At 44.6% G+C, this 18,428-nt stretch overlaps 1 protein-coding gene across 2 annotated transcripts in view; it reads left to right on the top strand.

Moving 5' to 3' along the window:
• UPB1 (beta-ureidopropionase 1) overlaps positions 1-18,428 on the top strand; it is a 1,115,631-nt gene that overhangs the window by 579,114 nt on the left and 518,089 nt on the right. For both annotated transcript variants that reach the window (XM_044068825.1, XM_044068826.1), the window contains exon 7: positions 2,553-2,634. In XM_044068825.1, coding sequence (XP_043924760.1) covers positions 2,553-2,634 — 82 coding nt within the window. The remainder of the gene's footprint in view (positions 1-2,552; positions 2,635-18,428) is intronic.

Genomic DNA, 18,428 nt, shown 5'->3' with positions numbered 1-18,428 from the left:
ATCATTTCCATGTACGTGTATGTTTGTGTTGCATGTGTGATTGTCATCGTTGAATGCCTTATCTTGTTTATGATACTTCATAATGGCAATCCAGTCCACTCACAAAGTCCAAAGTAGCTGTCATGTTGTCAAAAGCAACTAGTCAGGCTGTAGGTTTTCAGGGTGGCATGCCTCCATTTTGTTTAAAGCAAACAAGGAAAACTGACATAGTCCCTGGAATTTCCTTCAGTCTCAACATAGCCTGGCTTTTTCCTGGCACATGTTCAACGTGCCTTTAATCTCAGTGAATTAGTCCTCCCAGGTTTTAGTGATAGAAAACATTATCACTGTATTCACTTTCCTGCCTGTTACTGAGGGGTGATCTGTGTCTGACGTACAAGGCAGACTCTGATCCAGCCTTGTTGGAAATGTTTCACATTCGCAAAACTAACTGTACGAGGGTTACCCAATCCAAAGATTTAAACCTGATCTCTTGACATGAATAGATCATGCTGGAAAGACAGATATGTGTCGCAGAGATTGCCCCTCCTCTGGAATAGACTTCCTGTTCACGTGAAACAGAGCCCTTCCTTGACCATCTTCAAGCTCAGTCTGGACCAACGGATGAGAAATCGAAAATTCACTCCTGGGGTGGCACCCATGTCCCTTTTGGAATGAGACAGTCTGTAAAAATAGTCAAAATCCTGCTTATTGACCCTTGTTATCATTCCCCTAGGTATAGAAAATTGGGTAAATCTAGTTCATAGGTTCATAGGTTCATACTAGGCTATCTGCCCGAGGGCATTTACAAGCCTAGCCCATCGTTTTGTGGCTTACGCCACCCCTTTAGTATGGGGAACTATACCCATTATTTTGCTGTGCCTCTGTCGAGCAGTGACACTGAGGTAATCCCTGGGGTATATCTGCGATCTCCCATCCATTGGTCAAGATTTCTCTTGAACAAGGCCAGCGAGGTGCTCTGCCTCACATGTACCGGGATTTTGTTCCACAGCATAGGGAGTCTTTGGGTGATGAATCTATCCCTCCAGCACGTCCTATTAATAGCCGTGTCGAGGTTTAAGTCTCCCGCCCTTGTGGCTCTGATGGATCTAGATTTTTTGAGGTGAAGCATATTCATCAAATCTGGGTTTGACATGGCCTTGTATGTTAGGCAAAGGTCACCTCTGAGCAAGCGGTAAGCGACTGAATAGAGCTGGAGTTCTTCCAGTCGGGCAGCATAGGATAGATTTTTGAGACCCTTTATCCTTTTGGTGAGGAACTTTTGTGGCCTCTCCAGCTGCTGCAAGTGTCGGGTCAGATACATTCCGAATGGGGCATTGTACTCAACCATTGGTCTGATGAGTGATGAGTAAAGGGAGACTATAACCTCCCTTGATCTAGATGAGAATCCCTTCATGATAAGGTGGACAATGTAGAAGGTCTTCCTAACTACTTTAGCTACATGGGTGTCAAATGACAGACTACTATCAACCTGGGTCCCCAGGTCCCTGATAACTTCTTCTGTGCTCAGTGGATTGCCACCTATTTGGTAGCTAGGGGTAACCTTGTTTTTCCCAAGGGTATGACTATGCATTTTTGGCATTTAACTTTAGGCCGTGGCTCTGGCACCAGTTATCCGCTTCTGTGAGACCCTTCTGAAGGATATCTGTGTCAGATGTGTTTTCTACTATGGCCCAGTTTGCAGTCATCTGCAAACTTTGTCAGCCATAACCCTCCTGTGTTTGCTTGTACTGGAAAAGTAGATGCCAAACAAGAGTGGGCCCAGGACTGAGCCCTGTGGGACACCACTTGTGACAGGCTTTGAGTCTGACATGGCGCCAGCAACTCTGACCCTGTGGGTTCTGTCACTCAGCCAGTTTGCAACCCATCTTGTGATGTATGGGTTAACATTTAAGCTGATGAGTTTTTCAATGATACCCGAGTGGGGTATTGTATCGAAGGCCTTAGCCAGATCGAGGTAGGCTGTATGGACTGCCTTTCCCTCATCAATGGCTTTGGTGACTGTTTCGAAAAAGTCAACCAAGTTTAAAAGGCATGATCTGCCTTTGACAAAGCCAAACTGGGTTGGATCCAAACTGGCTAAGCCTGTAACGGCTCTAGAACTGTTAGCCCAGTAATCTCCTATGAACCTTTGAACCTAGTAATAGGCTGCAGCTATAAATAAAAGTGTTTTTCCTGTCCAGTACCGTGTGTGTGTGTGTGTGTGTGTGTGTGTGTGTGTGTGTGTGTGTGTGTGTGTGTGTGTGTGTGTGTGTGTTTATGTGCATGTATGTGTGTGTGTGTGTGTGTGTCTGTGTGTGTGTGTTTATGTGTGTGTTTATGTGCATGCATGTCTGTGTGTTTGTGTTTGTGTGTGTGCAAGCTTGTTCACACACTTGCATTTCTAAGAGTGGAGTTTGTAAGTGCACATTGACCTCTGAATTCAGCTGGTGCTAATGATGTGTATGCATAAGAATGGATGTAAAGGGGGGGGCATGTTTAAAGTGAGGGGTTGTAACTCCAGCATGGATTATGGAAACGTTTTCAGCCTTAACGTATCTCTCTCTTCACAGTGAACCTTTGTGGCCTATTGAAGCAAGAAATGCAGCAATTGCCAATCACTGCTTCACTTGTGCAATAAACAGAGTGGGAACCGTAAGTACATTAATGTGTTTAATGTTTTCCTTTGCAACTAAGGTTGTGTCACAGAGATTGCCCCTCCTCTGGATCAGGGATTTTCACTTCAGTGCTACAGTACCTGTTGTATTTACTTTGTTGTTGCATACAGTTGTCAGTGCTGACATGCCCAGGTAGTCTTTATAGTTTTGCTGTACAAGGTAGGCTGAAGAACCTCTGACATTAGTGCCGTTGCTTCTTCCACAGAGGAGTTTGTTGTCTTACATAAGAATGTGTAAAGGATATTTTTGTGCCTACAAAACTGAATAATTATCAGTGCAGCTATACAAATGAGTGTTTACTGTATGTTACTTTGAGGTGTGCAGAAAAGCTTGCCACTAAGATCAGCAGATGAAGTTGTCAGGGTTATATACGTACACCTTTGGTGTGCACCCTCAGATGTTTGGTAAGGGAGAGCTTTGTCAACTGGTTCTTTGGCATAAGGCGATGAACCCTGATTGTGGACAAGATAACTTGTTGTCTGTTAACAACTCAGCCATTAAGGAGCTGGCCTGGGAAGAATGAGGTGAGGTGACCTTTCAACACTGGGCACCTCATTTGGGGCAAGGATTTGTATATCTTACGCTGGAGTGAAACCTGTGCACCAGACTGTGGAAGTATGTTCTCCGGAAGTAGATGGGATATGGGGGCTGTGACCTTGCAAAGGAAAGCATTGCTTTCTAACAAGGCATAGTGGGTTAGCAGAAGTGCACAGCTGTATAGGAACCTCCCAGAGCAGTCAGTCTACAACACATGTAAGCTAATGGGAAGGGATTAGGAGAGAAAGAAAATCTCCTGACTCCCAACAATATGAGCACCCAGGATCCCTGACTCTTGCCTGTCATGCCATGTGCTCTCAAACACTAGGTAGGAGGAAGAACAAATGTATTAAGGGTTAGGGGCTTGCTGGTCATAGTGAGATCAGGAAGTTAAAAAAAAAAAAAAAAAGATTCTTACTGATGCGTTTGGAGATGATCCCTCTGCTCCGAGTCAGCCTATTACAAAGCTCGAGGTCTTCAAATAGCTCGAGGCCAAGTCCCTATCTCATGATGCACTTAGAGTTACCCCAGATCTAGTTTGCCGCTGCAACAGATCGGAGGTTCTCACTAGCTCGGGCCAGTAAAACCTTATTTTTTTCGAATATTTCTTACTTATTTTGATAGCTAGATAGTTTTAGATAGTTTTAAATAGTTTTATAAAGCTCTTATAGCTTATTAGTGTATTTAGCTATATTGTATTTCCCTTTCCCTGGTGTGCTTTAAGTTTCTAGTTGGCCTCTTGTTTTTAGGCCTAGTAAAGAGTTTCTTACTACTTAGAGTGTGTTTAGTCAGTGACCTTTTGTCACAGCTTATAAAAAACTTTAGATAAGGTTCATTTAATTAGAGTGTATTTAAAATATTTAGATAAGGTTTAGTGTGTGTTTTATAGCAGCTATCTTTTTCTTACAGTATAGTCTGCTTAGCATTTACAATTGTGTGCTTTCTCTGTCACTTTAATGTTTAGATAATTATTTCTGTATGTATGTGACTTAGCCTGAATTTTCTAAAAGGCTTTTGATTGTTGGTTACTGTTAAACATTTTTTATAGTTGACAGTAATTCTCTGTTTGATACAATAATGGCTGACCAAGATAAGCATCCCAAGTCAGGCTTTAAAAAGTGCCCCAAATGTGGACAAAAAATGACTGTAACTGACAGCCATGTCAATTGTGTGTACTGTTTAGGAGCTTTGCATTTACAGGACAGCTGCTCCATATGCCATTCTTTCTCCTCCAGAGTCTTACAGGAGAGAAAGAGGAAGTTGATAGACAGAGGCTTGTTGAAACCCTCTTTCCAAGAAGCTTTGAGTGACCAAGATGGATCCAGTAAGTCCTCAAAGTCTTCTAAGACTTCTGAGACAAAAAAGTCAAAGAAATCTTCGACTTCGGCTCCACAGACATTGGAGCCGACAGTCTTATCTTTTCGGAGCTGGTCTCCAGTTCTGGAACCGGTATCTGAAATTCCTAAGTCTCCTTTATTACAATCGGTACCACCTTCGGTCCATTCATCTCGGTCTTCTATTAGCCTTTTTGATTTGGATGTGGATCGCATGGTGCAGAAGCTGTTACAGGCATCGGCCTTTGCAAAAATTTTTATCGGCTCCGATCCAACTGGCTTCGGAGCCGAAGACCTTTATACCAGCTACAACTTTTCCTCCTCCGAGCCATACTGGTCCTTCGGAGCCGGAGGAGTCAGACTTGTTGATTGTGGAGCCTTCAGAGCTCCAGTGTCTTTGGCTCCGTTCACTGTGATGTCCTCGGTGTTGATCGAGGACTCTAGGAGCCGACACTTTCTGGTCGGGTCCGGGGAGGACAGTCAGACCGACTTGTCAGTTCCGACTCTGCCTCTCGGTGCTTTGGCTTGGATGAGCTCAGCTCCTAATTCTGGCTTGGAGCCCACTGTCCCGGTGCCAGGGGTATTGACGGTTTCCTCGGATCCGTTGGTTCCCTTGCATCGGAGCAGGGGTGCCTTCGATGCCATGAGGAGAGTTATATCTCCTAAGACATCCTGGACCTCAGGTCTGACTTCTTCCTCCCCTAAAACGCCTGTGTCTGCTTATGCTTTACAGATCCTGGCCAAGCGTAGAGACGCAGAGCCTCAGGAAGCTCCATTGGGTTACCCTAGCTCTTCCGAGACCTCACCAGAAGCTTCCACTGATGAGATTCCCAGGAAGAGAGTTTGTAAGAGGAAACATGTAGACTCCCCTCAGAAGTCCCTAACATCTGATACTGACTTGGATGAATCAGAAGGGTCCCCACAGTCCCCCTCTGAGGATATCTCATTTGCAGAGATACTTGAAATCCTTAGGCTGAGGGGGTCACTGGCAGACCACAAACCCTACTGAAGATGAGTCAGTTTTCCTGAAGGCTTTCGGGTCTCAGCCTTCCACCTCTTGGGTGTCTCCGCCCTTCGATGAGCTTATGCAGCTGGTCTCACGAAGGGCGTGGGAGTCTCCGGATACTATGGAGCCTGTCCCTAGGAGGCCTAATAAGTTCATATCTGCCCCCGCAGCATAAATCCTTTTTGACCAGAGGTGTGCCAGTTGATGCCATGCTGGTGGCGGCAGCCACCAAAAAGGAAATGTCAGAAACGTTCTCTTCCATCCATTCTCCTAACAGAGACTCTAGGATCATAGATAGATATGGGAAACGCATGTTTAGTTCAGCGACTTTTGCACTCTGTTCGCTTAACTACTTAACCGATTTCACGAGACTACAAAGAGATCTCCTTAAAGAGCTGGGAGATGCTCTTCAGGGTACAGTAGCTGCAGGGGTTACAGACAAAGTTGCCTCCCAGCTTGCTACCCTCAACTCCATTGTTAACTCGTCCATTCGCCACATTTCATATGCAGCTGATGGAATGAGCAGGGCAGCAGGTGCATGGGTTGCTCTAAGGAGGCACTCCTGGATGCGCTTGTGTTCCTTCACAGTGCCCTTCAAGTCATCCTTTGTGAATACCCCTTTTGATGGCTCGTCCCTTTTCAGGCCCAAAGTTAAGGAAACTTTGACCAGGTGTGAGCAGGATGGAAAGACTCTATCTGCCGGTGGAGTCCGTTTTTCCACCCCTACCAGACTCTAACCCAAGGGTCAAAAGGGAGGAAAAATGTGGTTTCGAAAAGCCCATGGAGCCTTTCAGGACACATGTGGTGAACCCCCCTCCAGGGGCAGAGGAGGGGGCAATAATGGAAGACACCGTCCTCACGGCAGAAGGGGGCCACAAAACCAGGGTGACAGAGATCACTTCTTTGGGAAGCCCTACCAGCGCTCCTGAAAGGAGGCCCGACTGTCCTGCTCTGGAGGCAGTCGTGGGTCACTTATCTTTGTCAAAATAACAAATGACAACTGAGTACAAAGTATCATTTCCAGATGATACTTCATTCCATTCGCCACACCCCCTCCACTGACGAGAAAAATCCTGGACATTCCACCCAGTTACAGGGAACAAGCAACAGTAGAGGACCAAACGTTGCTAAGAAAAAGAGTCATACAACCAGTCCCAGCAGACCAGACAGGATCCAGAACTTACTCAAGATTCTTTTTAGTTACAAAAAAGACAGGGGACTGGAGACCTATATTGGACCTCAGCAGGCTAAACAAATCTGTCAAGAAAGAGAAGTTTCGAATGGTCACGCTTCAGTCGATACTTCCCTTCTTAGGGAGAGACAATTGGATGTGCTTGATAGATCTCCAGGATGCGTACTACCATATAAAAATGGCCAGACCATCCAGGGATCATCTGCACTTCCGGCTGGGAGCCAATCATTACCAGTTTCGAGTCCTGCCATTTGGTCTCACTACAGCCCTCAGAGTGTTCACCAAATGTATGGCAGTGGTCATGGCTCACCTGAGACATTTAGGATTCCATGTGTTTCCGTACCTAGACGATTGGCTCCTCACCGCCACCACCAGGCATCAACTCATTCAAGCCAGGGAATCCACTCTGTCACTCTGCAGTCAGCTGGGCATTACAATAAACTCAGAAAAATCTGCGTTGTCACCATCGCAGCATATCATCTTCATCGGAACAGAACTGGACACCACCACCAGCACGCTAAAACTTCCAATAGAAAGAGTCTTATTACTCCATCAGCAAGTCTGCATTCTAATATCCAAAAACAAAGCTCCAGCAACAGAAGTTCTAAAATTGTTAGGTATGATGGCAGCAGCAATTCTGGCAATACCACTGGGTCGCATGCACATGCGGATACTGCAATGGCTGATGTTCTTTGTGTTTCACTGTTGCAGTCATTACATTTGGGTAATCTGCTGGCAGGTTGCCCTCAGTCGGCCTGAATAACAAAGTCTTGGGTCCTGCGTCGGTTGCTGTCTCCTCTTCCATGACGTCAGGTCGTTAGGGGTATAAAACATGCAGCCGACATCATTTTATTCATTTTTTTTTGCTGAGCTGTGCCCGAAGCAGAAGCAGTTCGCAAGTGCCGGTCGGCCGACTCCTGAAATTTTCGCATTCAAGTTTCAGAACCGAAGTCTTCAACTAAAGCTAAGTACCCCGTTGGGGAAACTTTTTCTTGCTCCTTACTGATGTCAGTAAAAGTTAATAATTGCATTACTTATGGGAAGCAAATACCTCATAAGGATTTTAATTTGTACTGTATTCCTTGCCTAGGCCCAGATAATAACGTGCCTTGCTGTCGGTTATGTGCTAGATTTAACCAACGCACTATTAAGCGTCGGTATACTTTTGCTTCTAAATACTTTGGATCCAGATTTAATTAACCTGAAATGTCATCAGTTAGCAATCCGACTACCGGAGGTCACAAAAAACGCAAAGAAAAAGACAGAGACAGACCATCGAGGTCCAAAACCGATGACGAAACTTCTCCTAAGCCAGTCGCAAGTTCGACGGTACACAGTGAGGCGCTTTCGCAGCCCCTGATACCCTCTACTTTTGAGTCGCAGGCCTCTACCGAGACCCATGCAGAGTCTGGTATGCCGCTAGATTCTCAAGAGTGTTGAACCCGCGGATGTCTCTCCCTTGGATGAGTCCGGAGCCGCTGAACAGGCGTGTTTTCAGGCCTCAATATTTTTATATAAAACCGACACCAGCCTCAAAAACAAGATCAAAAACATCTCCTTTGTCTAAAAAACCGACGCATGAGCCACATGCTCAGGGCCCTATGCCTAAAAACAGATGATCAAAATGGCTGAGGACTTAATTACCTTGATCAGGGGTTCCCAACCCCCCCCCCCCCTGCTAAGAGGCCTAGGCAAGTCACTGATTATGAATCTTCAGATCATGTTTCCATTTCTTCTGATTCCTCTTCTGATCAGGAATTTTCTATTCCACCCTGTGAGGATTCTGATGCAGAAGAATCCATCCCATCTGCATCTCCCCCTGAGGATTATTCTTTTGGAGAAACCTTGCATACTTTAAGGGAACATTTTCATTGGGAGAGTTAGGATTTCTCTGAATCAAAAAAGAGGCTTAAGGATTTCCTTCTTCTTCCTCAGCATAGGCCTTTGGCAATACCTCCTGTATTAGACTTTGTTGATGATGTGTTTTCGGAATCAAGCATGGCTCCTGATTCCCTACCTCCGGCTCCTAGTAAGCCAGACAGATATTACAGGCTTCCTGACTCCCACAAATTTCTATTCAAAAATCCTTCTGCTGATCCTGAGACTATCTCACAGGGTCCCAAAGGTGTAAAGGCCTCTACAGTCAAAAATCCTACCCCCTCTGATAGAGATTCCAGGATGCTGGATAGATGGGGAAAGAAAGTTTATACGTCTGCAACCTTGGCAATTAGGGCCTTAAACTGCCAGTTTCATATGCTTAAATATCAAGAGCATGTTATGGGATTATTGAAACAGAAAATTATGTTGATTTCTGATTGGGTGGAAATTAAAGAATTACAGAAATTATTGCATTCAGCAGAACAGGTTGGAAAGCATACTTTGCAATGTGGTTTTGATTCCTTGGAGGCCTCTTGCAGGGCCGCAGTTACTGGATCTGTGATTAGAAGGCATGCCTGGCTCAAGGAGCAAAATCTGCCTGATCATGTTAAAGCTAAATTGTTGGATGCCCCCTTGCAGCATGATACTCTGGTAATAAGGCAGAAGAGGTTTTAAAGAAAATGGAAGACAAAGCTAAATCTATGCAAACTGTAAAATATTTCTTACAAGTGCAGCCACCCAGGTTCAGTAGACACTGGCCTACTAAAAAATTGGTCCTTTCCTGTGTCCAACAGAGCCTTGTAAGGCAAATCCAGGTGCTCAAAAGGCTCTAGATACCAATCACAGGGTTCTTACAGGTCAAAGCAATGGGGTGCCTCCACCTCCAAATCTGGAGGAAACAAAACATAACCCTACAGTAAGCAGTCTCAATGACTTCACTCTACCTTCACCAAGCACTTATCTTTTGGCAGCCCCATTGGGGGGGAAATTAACACTTCATGCTCACAATTGGCAGTTAATTACCCAGGACAAGTGGGTATTAAACATAGTATCCCAGGGGTACAGGTTTCATTTCCATACTTTGCCAATTCCAAACGGTTGGCAAAATCTGCAACAAAATCAATGGGCAGAGACTCAGAAACAAGTTTTGTCCCTCATGGATATGGGGGCTATTCAACCAGTACCAGAAAAGGAAAAAGGACAAGACTTTTCCTGGTACTCAGAAAAGACAATGCCTGGCATCCAATACTGGACTTATCGATTTTGAACACGTTCCTGGACATTCCAAAATTCAAAATGCTGACTTTACAACAGCTACTGCCTATGTTGGGCAGGAACGCTTGGTTAGTGACTCTAGATTTAAAAGAGGCATACCTGCATATCCCAATAAGGGAATCGTGCAGAAGATACCTCCGCTTCAAGGTGGGTTTTTTGCATTACCAATTCTCTGCACTGCCCTTTGGCTTATCTACTGCACCGAGGGTCTTTACAAAGTGCCTGGCACCAGTAATTGCATTCTGCAGACAAAGAAGCATACAAATTTATCCTTATCTGGACGAGTGTCTCATTCAAGCAGAGGACAAGGGCACTCTTCTTCAACATCTGGCATTTGTAAAAAGGCTTCTGACATGCCTAGGGTACACAATAAATGAAAAGAAATCCCAACTGGTACCCTCTTAAATAATTACATTCCTGGGTGCAAGCTTGAATACAACTGCCCATATGGCTTACCTTACGCCAGACAAACAAAGGCAACTGACAACATACTTCAAACAAATGGCAACAAAAACCCAATTATCTGCAAGACAAATTCTGCAGGCTTTGGGGTTCATGGCATCCTGCATTCTACTAATTCCATATGCAAGACTGCATATGAGGAAACTTCAATGGTACCTAAAAAGTTTATGGAGTCAACGTTGTCACAGTTTGGAAACAATGGTTCCTCTCATTCCCTGCCTACAACAGGAGTTTCTTTGGTGGGCAGAGACATGTCACCAAAACAAGGGACTGTCATTCACTGTACCCCCTACCACCCAAACCCTAGCTACAGACGCATCAGACTGTGCTTGGGGGCCCCCCCTGGCGGGGAGATGCATTCAGGGCAAATGGAGCCCAAAACAAATACATCTGCATATCAGCCAGAAAGAGAAGCTAGCTGTTCAGAATGCTCTGACAGCCTTCAAGGACTTACTTCATCCAGGACAACTACTGATAAAGAAGGACAACACCATGGTTATGTGGTACTTAAACACGCAGGGGGGTACACATTCCTACCCCCTTTGCAGACTAGCCATGGCATTGTGGAACACAGCTTTGACTTACAAAATGCATCTTCAAGCTCAACTCCTGCCAGGAAAGCAAAATACTCTGGCAGATGACCTAAGCAGAAATCTTACGGACCCAGACGAGTGGAAACTGGATCCACAAATCTTCAGCATGTTAACACAGAAATGGGGGAGCCCAGACATAGATCTATTTGCCTCTCCCCAAAATTATCAACTGGACAAATTCTGCACAAGGACTTATCACAGACAAGCATGGAAAGTGGATGCCCTATCCTTCAGTTGGAAAAACCTATCAGTCTGTGCCTTTCCCCCTCTGCCAAAAATGATCCTAATTGCTCTGGACTGGCCTCGTCACCACTGCTACCCAATTCTAAGGAATATGTCTCAACTCCCTCCTTGGTAGTTGTCTCAAATACCTCATCTACTGTCTCAGCAGAACAGTCAAATTCTGCACACTCAGCTCCAAACTCTGAACCTTGCAGCATGGCTTATCATTTAATTATTCAAACAACACCTCTCAGTAAATCTGTGATGGATGTCATTTTGGAAGCCAGAAGGCCTAGTACTAGAAAATCTTATGCTGATAAATGGAAGAGATTCTGTGCTTGGAACCAAGCACAAGGGACGGATACAGCAAAGCTAAATATCCCTCAGATTTTACAATATTTGACTGAGATGCTTGACAAGGGCCTGTCTTTTTCTTCAATAAAAATCCATGCCTCTGCCATCTCGACTCATTACAACACTGAGCCTCCCCTCTTTTCTCATCCTCTGCTTAAACAGCATCTTAGAGGGGCCAAAAATGTAAGGCCTTTCAGAAGATCACCAACTCCTGCATGGGACCTCAATTTTGTGCTGGAAAAACTCACCCTGCCTCCTTTTGAACCAGCAGCTACCGCGGATATAAAATTTTTATCTTGGAAAACAGCCTTCCTCTTGGCAATCACTTCAGCAAGAAGGATTTCAGAACTACAGGCTCTCATGGCTGTGGAGCCTTTTATTACATTTTACCCAGACAGAGTGTCCCTCAGGACCAATCCTTCTTTTCTGCCTAAGGTGGTATCCAGTGTGGCTCTTAACCAAACAATTCACCTGCCAACATTTTACCCAAATCCACAGAACAAGGGGGAGCGGATTCTGCATTCATTGGACGTACACAGACAACTAAGATTCTACTTAAACAGGACCAAATCTCTAAGAAAGTCTGAGCAACTACTGGTGGCATTTGCTGCAGGATCAGAGGGGAAGGCTATATCAAAGCAGACTATTTCTAAGTGGATAAGCCACTGCATTCGTTTCTGCTACTTGCACCATGGTAAACCTGTGCCCAGGGGGATCAGGTCACATTCCACCAGGGCTGCCTCTACCTCAGCAGCTTTTCTCAGAGGAGTTCCAACCAAAGACATTCTTAAAGCTGCTTCTTGGAGCTCTGTTCATACCTTCACAAAGCATTATCATTTGCCTCTCTTCTCCAAATCCAGGGCAGGCTCTGCCACTGCAGTTCTGCAGGGCCTTATAGCTGTTGCTAATGCTATTTAGTTCCATCCTCCCATCCATAGATTTGGGATTCTACCCAAATGTAATGACTGTAACAGTGAAACACGAAGAACATAGTACAGTCGTGTACACTTACCATAAATGTAGATGTTCGAGTGTATTCACTGTTGCAGTCCGAGTTACCCACCCGCCATCCCCCTTTTCTATAACTTCTCTTTCCTTCACTGTATTCTAAAGCCTTTGTGCTGTATTTGGTTTTACATGAAGGTAATGTTTATGTTGCTAAAAGTGCATTTACATATATTTCTGTTTATTGATATATATATATATATATATATATATATATATATATATATATATATTCTGCTCCCCATTTGGGGGGCACCTGACATCCGGGGCAAGAAAAACTGAATAAAATGGCATCGGCTGCATGTTTTATACCCCTGAAGACCTGACGTCATGGAACAGGAGACAGCAACCGACGCAGGACCCAAGACTTTATTATTCAGGCTGACTGAGGGCAACCTGCTAGCAGATTACCCAAATGTAATGACTGCAACAGTGAATGCACTCGAACATCTACATTTATGGTACGTGTACACAAGTTCACTCAGTGGTCTTACCATGAGCTTCCCATGTCTCACCTGATAATGATCACAAACTCCTGCAAAAAGGATCTTCAGTGGTGGTTGACCTCACTTCATGTCATGATAGGACATCCGTTTGTCTTACCCCCACCAGCGGCCACAGTGACCACGGATGCTTCCCTGATAGGGTGGGGTGGGGCTTTTTCAGGGAAAGACAGCCCAAGGCACATGGACCGATCAAGAGACACATCTGCATATCAATGTCAGCAGTACTTTTGACGTTGCAGTACTTTCAGGACTCTCTTCCTCTGGGCACTATTGCAATTCAGACAGACAACATGTCAGTGGTCTGGTACTTGAACAAACAAGGAGGGACCAGGTCCTATCCCCTTTGTCGCGAGGCCTTAAGAGTATGACAGTGGGCTATATCCACCCAGCGATTACTGTTAGCAACGCACATCCCAGGGAAATCCAACGTGATAGCAGACAAGCTGAACAGAGCAATTTTGTTGCCTCATGAGTGGTCCCTCAAGAAAGAAATAGTGGACAGGATATTCCGCAAGTGGGGCCAGCCTTCCTGCGACCTTTTTGCCAGTCACATGAACATGAAATGCAGAAGCTACTTTGCCCTGATTCCCCATCCAGGAGAAACCTCAAGGGACGCACTTGGTCAAGATTGGCCCCCGGGTCTTTTCTATGCATTCCCACCAATCCTGTTGATACCCAAGGTATTACAGAAAGGAAAAGCCATGGGAAGGACCATCATTCTAATAGCTCCTCAGTGATCTCGTCAGATTTGGTTTCCATTCCTTCAACTTCATCTTTTGGAGGACGCCTGGATCCTGGACCCAGTTCCGGACCTTCTGATGCATTCGTCGGGGGAACTTCATCCCTCTCTGCAATCCCCTGAAGCTGATAGTTTGGCTGCTCCAATTCCCATCATAGCCAAGTTCCATAACCTTTCCAATGAGACAAAGCAAATTCTCTTATCCTCTCATAAATCCTCTACGAGGAAGTTATACCTTAGCAAATGGAAAAAAATGTCTATGTGGACCTCTAAAAACAATATTGATCCTTACCAAGCCCCTATGGCCTCTATACTAGAATTCTTGACCATGATCTTCAATAAAAGAGCTGCAGCTGCAACAGTCCGTGTTCAACTTGCTGCCATTTTTAATTTTCATCTTGGATTTGAAAGAATGAATATTATGTCACACAAACTATCCAAAGCTTTTCTCAAAGGGACCTTTCATATCAGATCACCTGTGAAATCTCCCTATTCTCCATGGAATCTAAATGTTATGCTTTCCCACATTATTCTTCCTCCGTTTGAACTAGCTTCCTCATGTGACCTCAAATTTTTGTCATGGAAAACTATCTTTTTAGTGGCTATCACTTCTGCCCGCAGAGTGTCTAAGAGCTTCAAGCCTTGTCCATTAAACCGCCTTACCTTTTATTTGGATAGAACAAAAGATTTAAGGAAATCAGATCAGCTTTTTGTTTCCTTTTCAGACTCCAGGAAAGGTATGCCAGTGGCTAAAACAACTCTTATTTAAGTGGTTATCTGATTGTATCTCTTTTGCTTATTCAGCTGCCAAAATGCCCTTAAAATTAAAGCTCACTCAACCAGAGCAGTTTCTACATCTTCTGCTTTTTCTTTCAGACTTCCTATTGATAACATTTGTGCAGCAGCCACTTGGTGAAAACCTCATACCTTTATCACTCATTACAAAGTTGACAGGACCTCCAGGGACACGGCCTCCTTTGGTTCCACTGTCCTAAAAAATATACTCCCGTGAGCCACTCAAGATAGATGGTGCTTGGGACGATACCCATCAGTAAGAATGAACGGCGAGATAGAACAACTTCACATAAAGAAGTAATGTACTTACCATAACGTTCCATGTGAGTTGTTCATCCCGCCTTCATTCTTACGTCTCTCCCTTGTACCCCCTCCTGAGCTTTTAGATGACCAAGATGCTGGATCCATCCTGGTTTCTCAATCCTTCTATACCTTCTCTTGGGAGTGATAGAATGACATATGGTATTGTTATACGTAGCAAACAAGATCTGAGGTAACTCTTTAAGTGCATCGTGGGATGGGGACTTGGCCTCGAGCTATTTGAAGATCTTGAGCTTTGTAGTAGGCCGACTCGGAGCCGAGGGATTGGCTCCGAATCCATCAGTAAGAATTAAGGCGAGATGAAAAACTCACATGGAACGTTATGGTAAGTACATAACTTCTTTTTTGTCAAACCACTATATTCTGTGCAGTTTATTTAAATAGTTGCTTTCATTTTGTTTATCTGTTCCATTTTTCATTTGGTTATATATGTCCTAGGTCAGGAAGTGAAAGAGAAAAGAGACAGAAGACAGGAGGATCAGGGCAGAGGTTGTCAGAGGTGCACTGGCAAGTAAGGGGATGAAAGTAGCAGTACAGAGTGGAGTAGGAGGGGGTGAGAGAGTAGGAAGGGGTGAGAGAGAGATATGGGGGCAGTTGTGGGTTCTAGGAGTAAGTTGTGGGTTCTAGGAATATGGGGATGCCAAAGGATGTGGCAGTTTGCTGGAGAATGGGAGAGCTTCAGGGGAGAAAATGGGTGATAGTGTATTAGCTAGTCATGCAAAAAAGACAGTTAGTCTGCAGTCGAATAGACTAGGAAGCCGTTAAATGTGATGGAGTAGAAAAATATTGGAAGAAAGGCAAAAATGAGGAGGACATGAGCCACATTTGTCAGAGGACTACAAGTAAGTGTAGTGGCACAAAAGAAAATGAAATGAACAAATGGAAGAGGCAACCACAAGAGGAAGAGCAAGGAGGAGGAAACTGGATGGGAACAGTCAACCGTTACAAGTAAAAAAGTGAAGACACAGATGGCCAGGCAGGAACTGACAGCACGAGAGAAGAAGGAAAACAAGCATGCTGGGATACTTGACCAAATGTTATTTTCAGAGGACAAAAGGGAGAGAAAAGTGGAGATGATTTTATGAAAATTACAGTAGGAATGGGAAAGGGATCGGGTGCAGCACAGACAGGGAGGCAATTGGCATAGACTGCGGGGAGGACTGGAAGTTGTGGAACTTGAAGGAAAAGGTTAAGGAGACGATTATTGAAGGAGAACATGGTACAGTTTGGGAACAGGGACAAGGATTTTCATGATTGGAGAGACAGTTACAAAGAAGCTTAAGCATCCTGACCAAGAAGAGAGGTGATATTGAGTTACAGTGCAACCACTATCAGGGCTGAGAATAAGGAGAGAGGTGTGACAAAGTTGATCATTAAGGGGAAGGATTGATGTTTGCAGTGGTGGACATAAGCACCAGTGACCTGTCAAGAGATCAAGCTGAGATCATAGCAAGTAGGGTGAAGGAAGTATTAGGGAAATGCTGGCATAGGAGTTTGGAGATATCCTTCTCATATCTGTTGCCTGTACCAGCAGCCAGCATACTGAAGGAGAGGCTAGAGAGTATAGTTACTGGTTACTGCAGTGGACAAGGGAGAAGGGCTTTGGACTGGTAGGAGGATGAGGAACAGTCCTAGCAAACAAACGTGAGGGATAAGCTCCATCTTAGATCAGAAGGAACAAGGGTGCGTACTGCTCCCTGAAAAGGTATGTGTCCCTGAGTGAACCTTAAAACCAAGATGGAAGGGATGTCACAAATGCAGAAGACAGAGTGTAAATACTCAGTAGACAAAAGGGAAAAAATTGACACAAAACATAGAGTTTGATTTGGGTTTGGCAGGGAGCTGTTATTGTGCAGTGCAAGGGGTCTTGGTAGGAAGATGGGGAACCTGCAGGGAGTATGGTTGCAGGAGAAGGTGGACATTGCTGATATCGCAGTACCATTGTCAGTGGGATTCAAACATGGAAGTACCTGGTTATAGACCGTTCAGAAATGAAAAGGAGGGAGTAAGAGAGGTGGAGATAGTGATCTGCAGAACAGAAGATATCAAATGTGCAGTTGCAGAGGGACATCCCATGATGGTGGTGTACACAGACAATGTGTTCCCAAGTTGCTCTGCAGTAACTCATTTAAATGTGGCATTGAGTACATGTAGTAATCATTGTCTGAAGAGCTGTGATTGCCCAATGAGAAGGAAACCAATACATAAGTCTGGCAGTTGGTACATAGGTTCATAGGTTGGTGCTAGGCTATCGGCCTTAGGGCCTATACAATCCTAGCCATAACAATTCCCTGGATATTTCTTCCCTCAATATTTACTTCCCTGGACCCCTGTCTAGCATGGCGACTGACGTGATCCCTGGGGTGAATTTCCTATCTCCTATCCAATCGTCAAGGTTCCTTTTGAAGAGGGCCAAGGAGGCACTCTGCTTGACATGTATGGGCAGTCTATTCCAGAGTCTGGGGAGTCTCTAGGTCAGGAACCTATCCCTCCAGCATGTTTTGTTCATTGTGATGACAAGGTTTAGATCCCTGGAGCGTGTGGCTCTGAGGGATTGGGATTTCTTTAAGTGGAGCATGTTCAACAACTCAGGGTTTGACATGGCCTTGTATGTTAAGCAGAGATCGCCTCTGAGTAGACGATATGCCACAGAGTATAGCTGGAGTAAATAGGATTAAGGTTATGACCTGTTGACGAGTTACTTCCTATGGTGCAGACTGTGATTAGGATGAAGGTTATGACCTGTTGACGAGTTACTTCCTATGGTGCAGACTGTGATTAGGATGAAGGTTATGACCTGTTGACGAGTTACTTCCTATGGTGCAGACTGTGATTAGGATGAAGGTTATGACCTGTTGACGAGTTACTTCCTATGGTGCAGACTGTGATTAGGATTAAGGTTATGACCTGTTGACGAGTTACTTCCTATGGTGCAGACTGTGATTAGGATTAAGGTTATGACCTGTTGACGAGTTACTTCCTATGGTGCAGACTGTGATTAGGATTAAGGTTATGACCTGTTGACGAGTTACTTCCTATGGTGCAGACTGTGATTAGGATTAAGGTTATGACCTGTTGACGAGTTACTTCCTATGGTGCAGACTGTGATTAGGATTAAGGTTATCACCTGTTGACGAGTTACTTCCTATGGTGCAGACTGTGATTAGGATTAAGGTTATGACCTGTTGACGAGTTACTTCCTCTGGTGCAGACTGTGATTAGGATTAAGGTTATGACCTGTTGACGAGTTACTTCCTATGGTGCAGACTGTGATTAGGATTAAGGTTATGACCTGTTGACGAGTTACTTCCTATGGTGCAGACTGTGATTAGGATTAAGGTTATGACCTGTTGACGAGTTACTTCCTATGGTGCAGACTGTGATTAGGATGAAGGTTATGACCTGTTGACGAGTTACTTCCTATGGTGCAGACTGTGATTAGGATGAAGGTTATGACCTGTTGACGAGTTACTTCCTATGGTGCAGACTGTGATTAGGATTAAGGTTATGACCTGTTGACGAGTTACTTCCTATGGTGCAGACTGTGATTAG

This window comes from Protopterus annectens, chromosome 4.part0, assembly GCF_019279795.1.
Source record: "Protopterus annectens isolate FY-2018-M chromosome 4.part0, PAN1.0, whole genome shotgun sequence".
NCBI classification, from domain to species: Eukaryota; Metazoa; Chordata; order Ceratodontiformes; family Protopteridae; genus Protopterus; species Protopterus annectens.
This window is presented reverse-complemented; position numbering and strand designations above follow the sequence as displayed.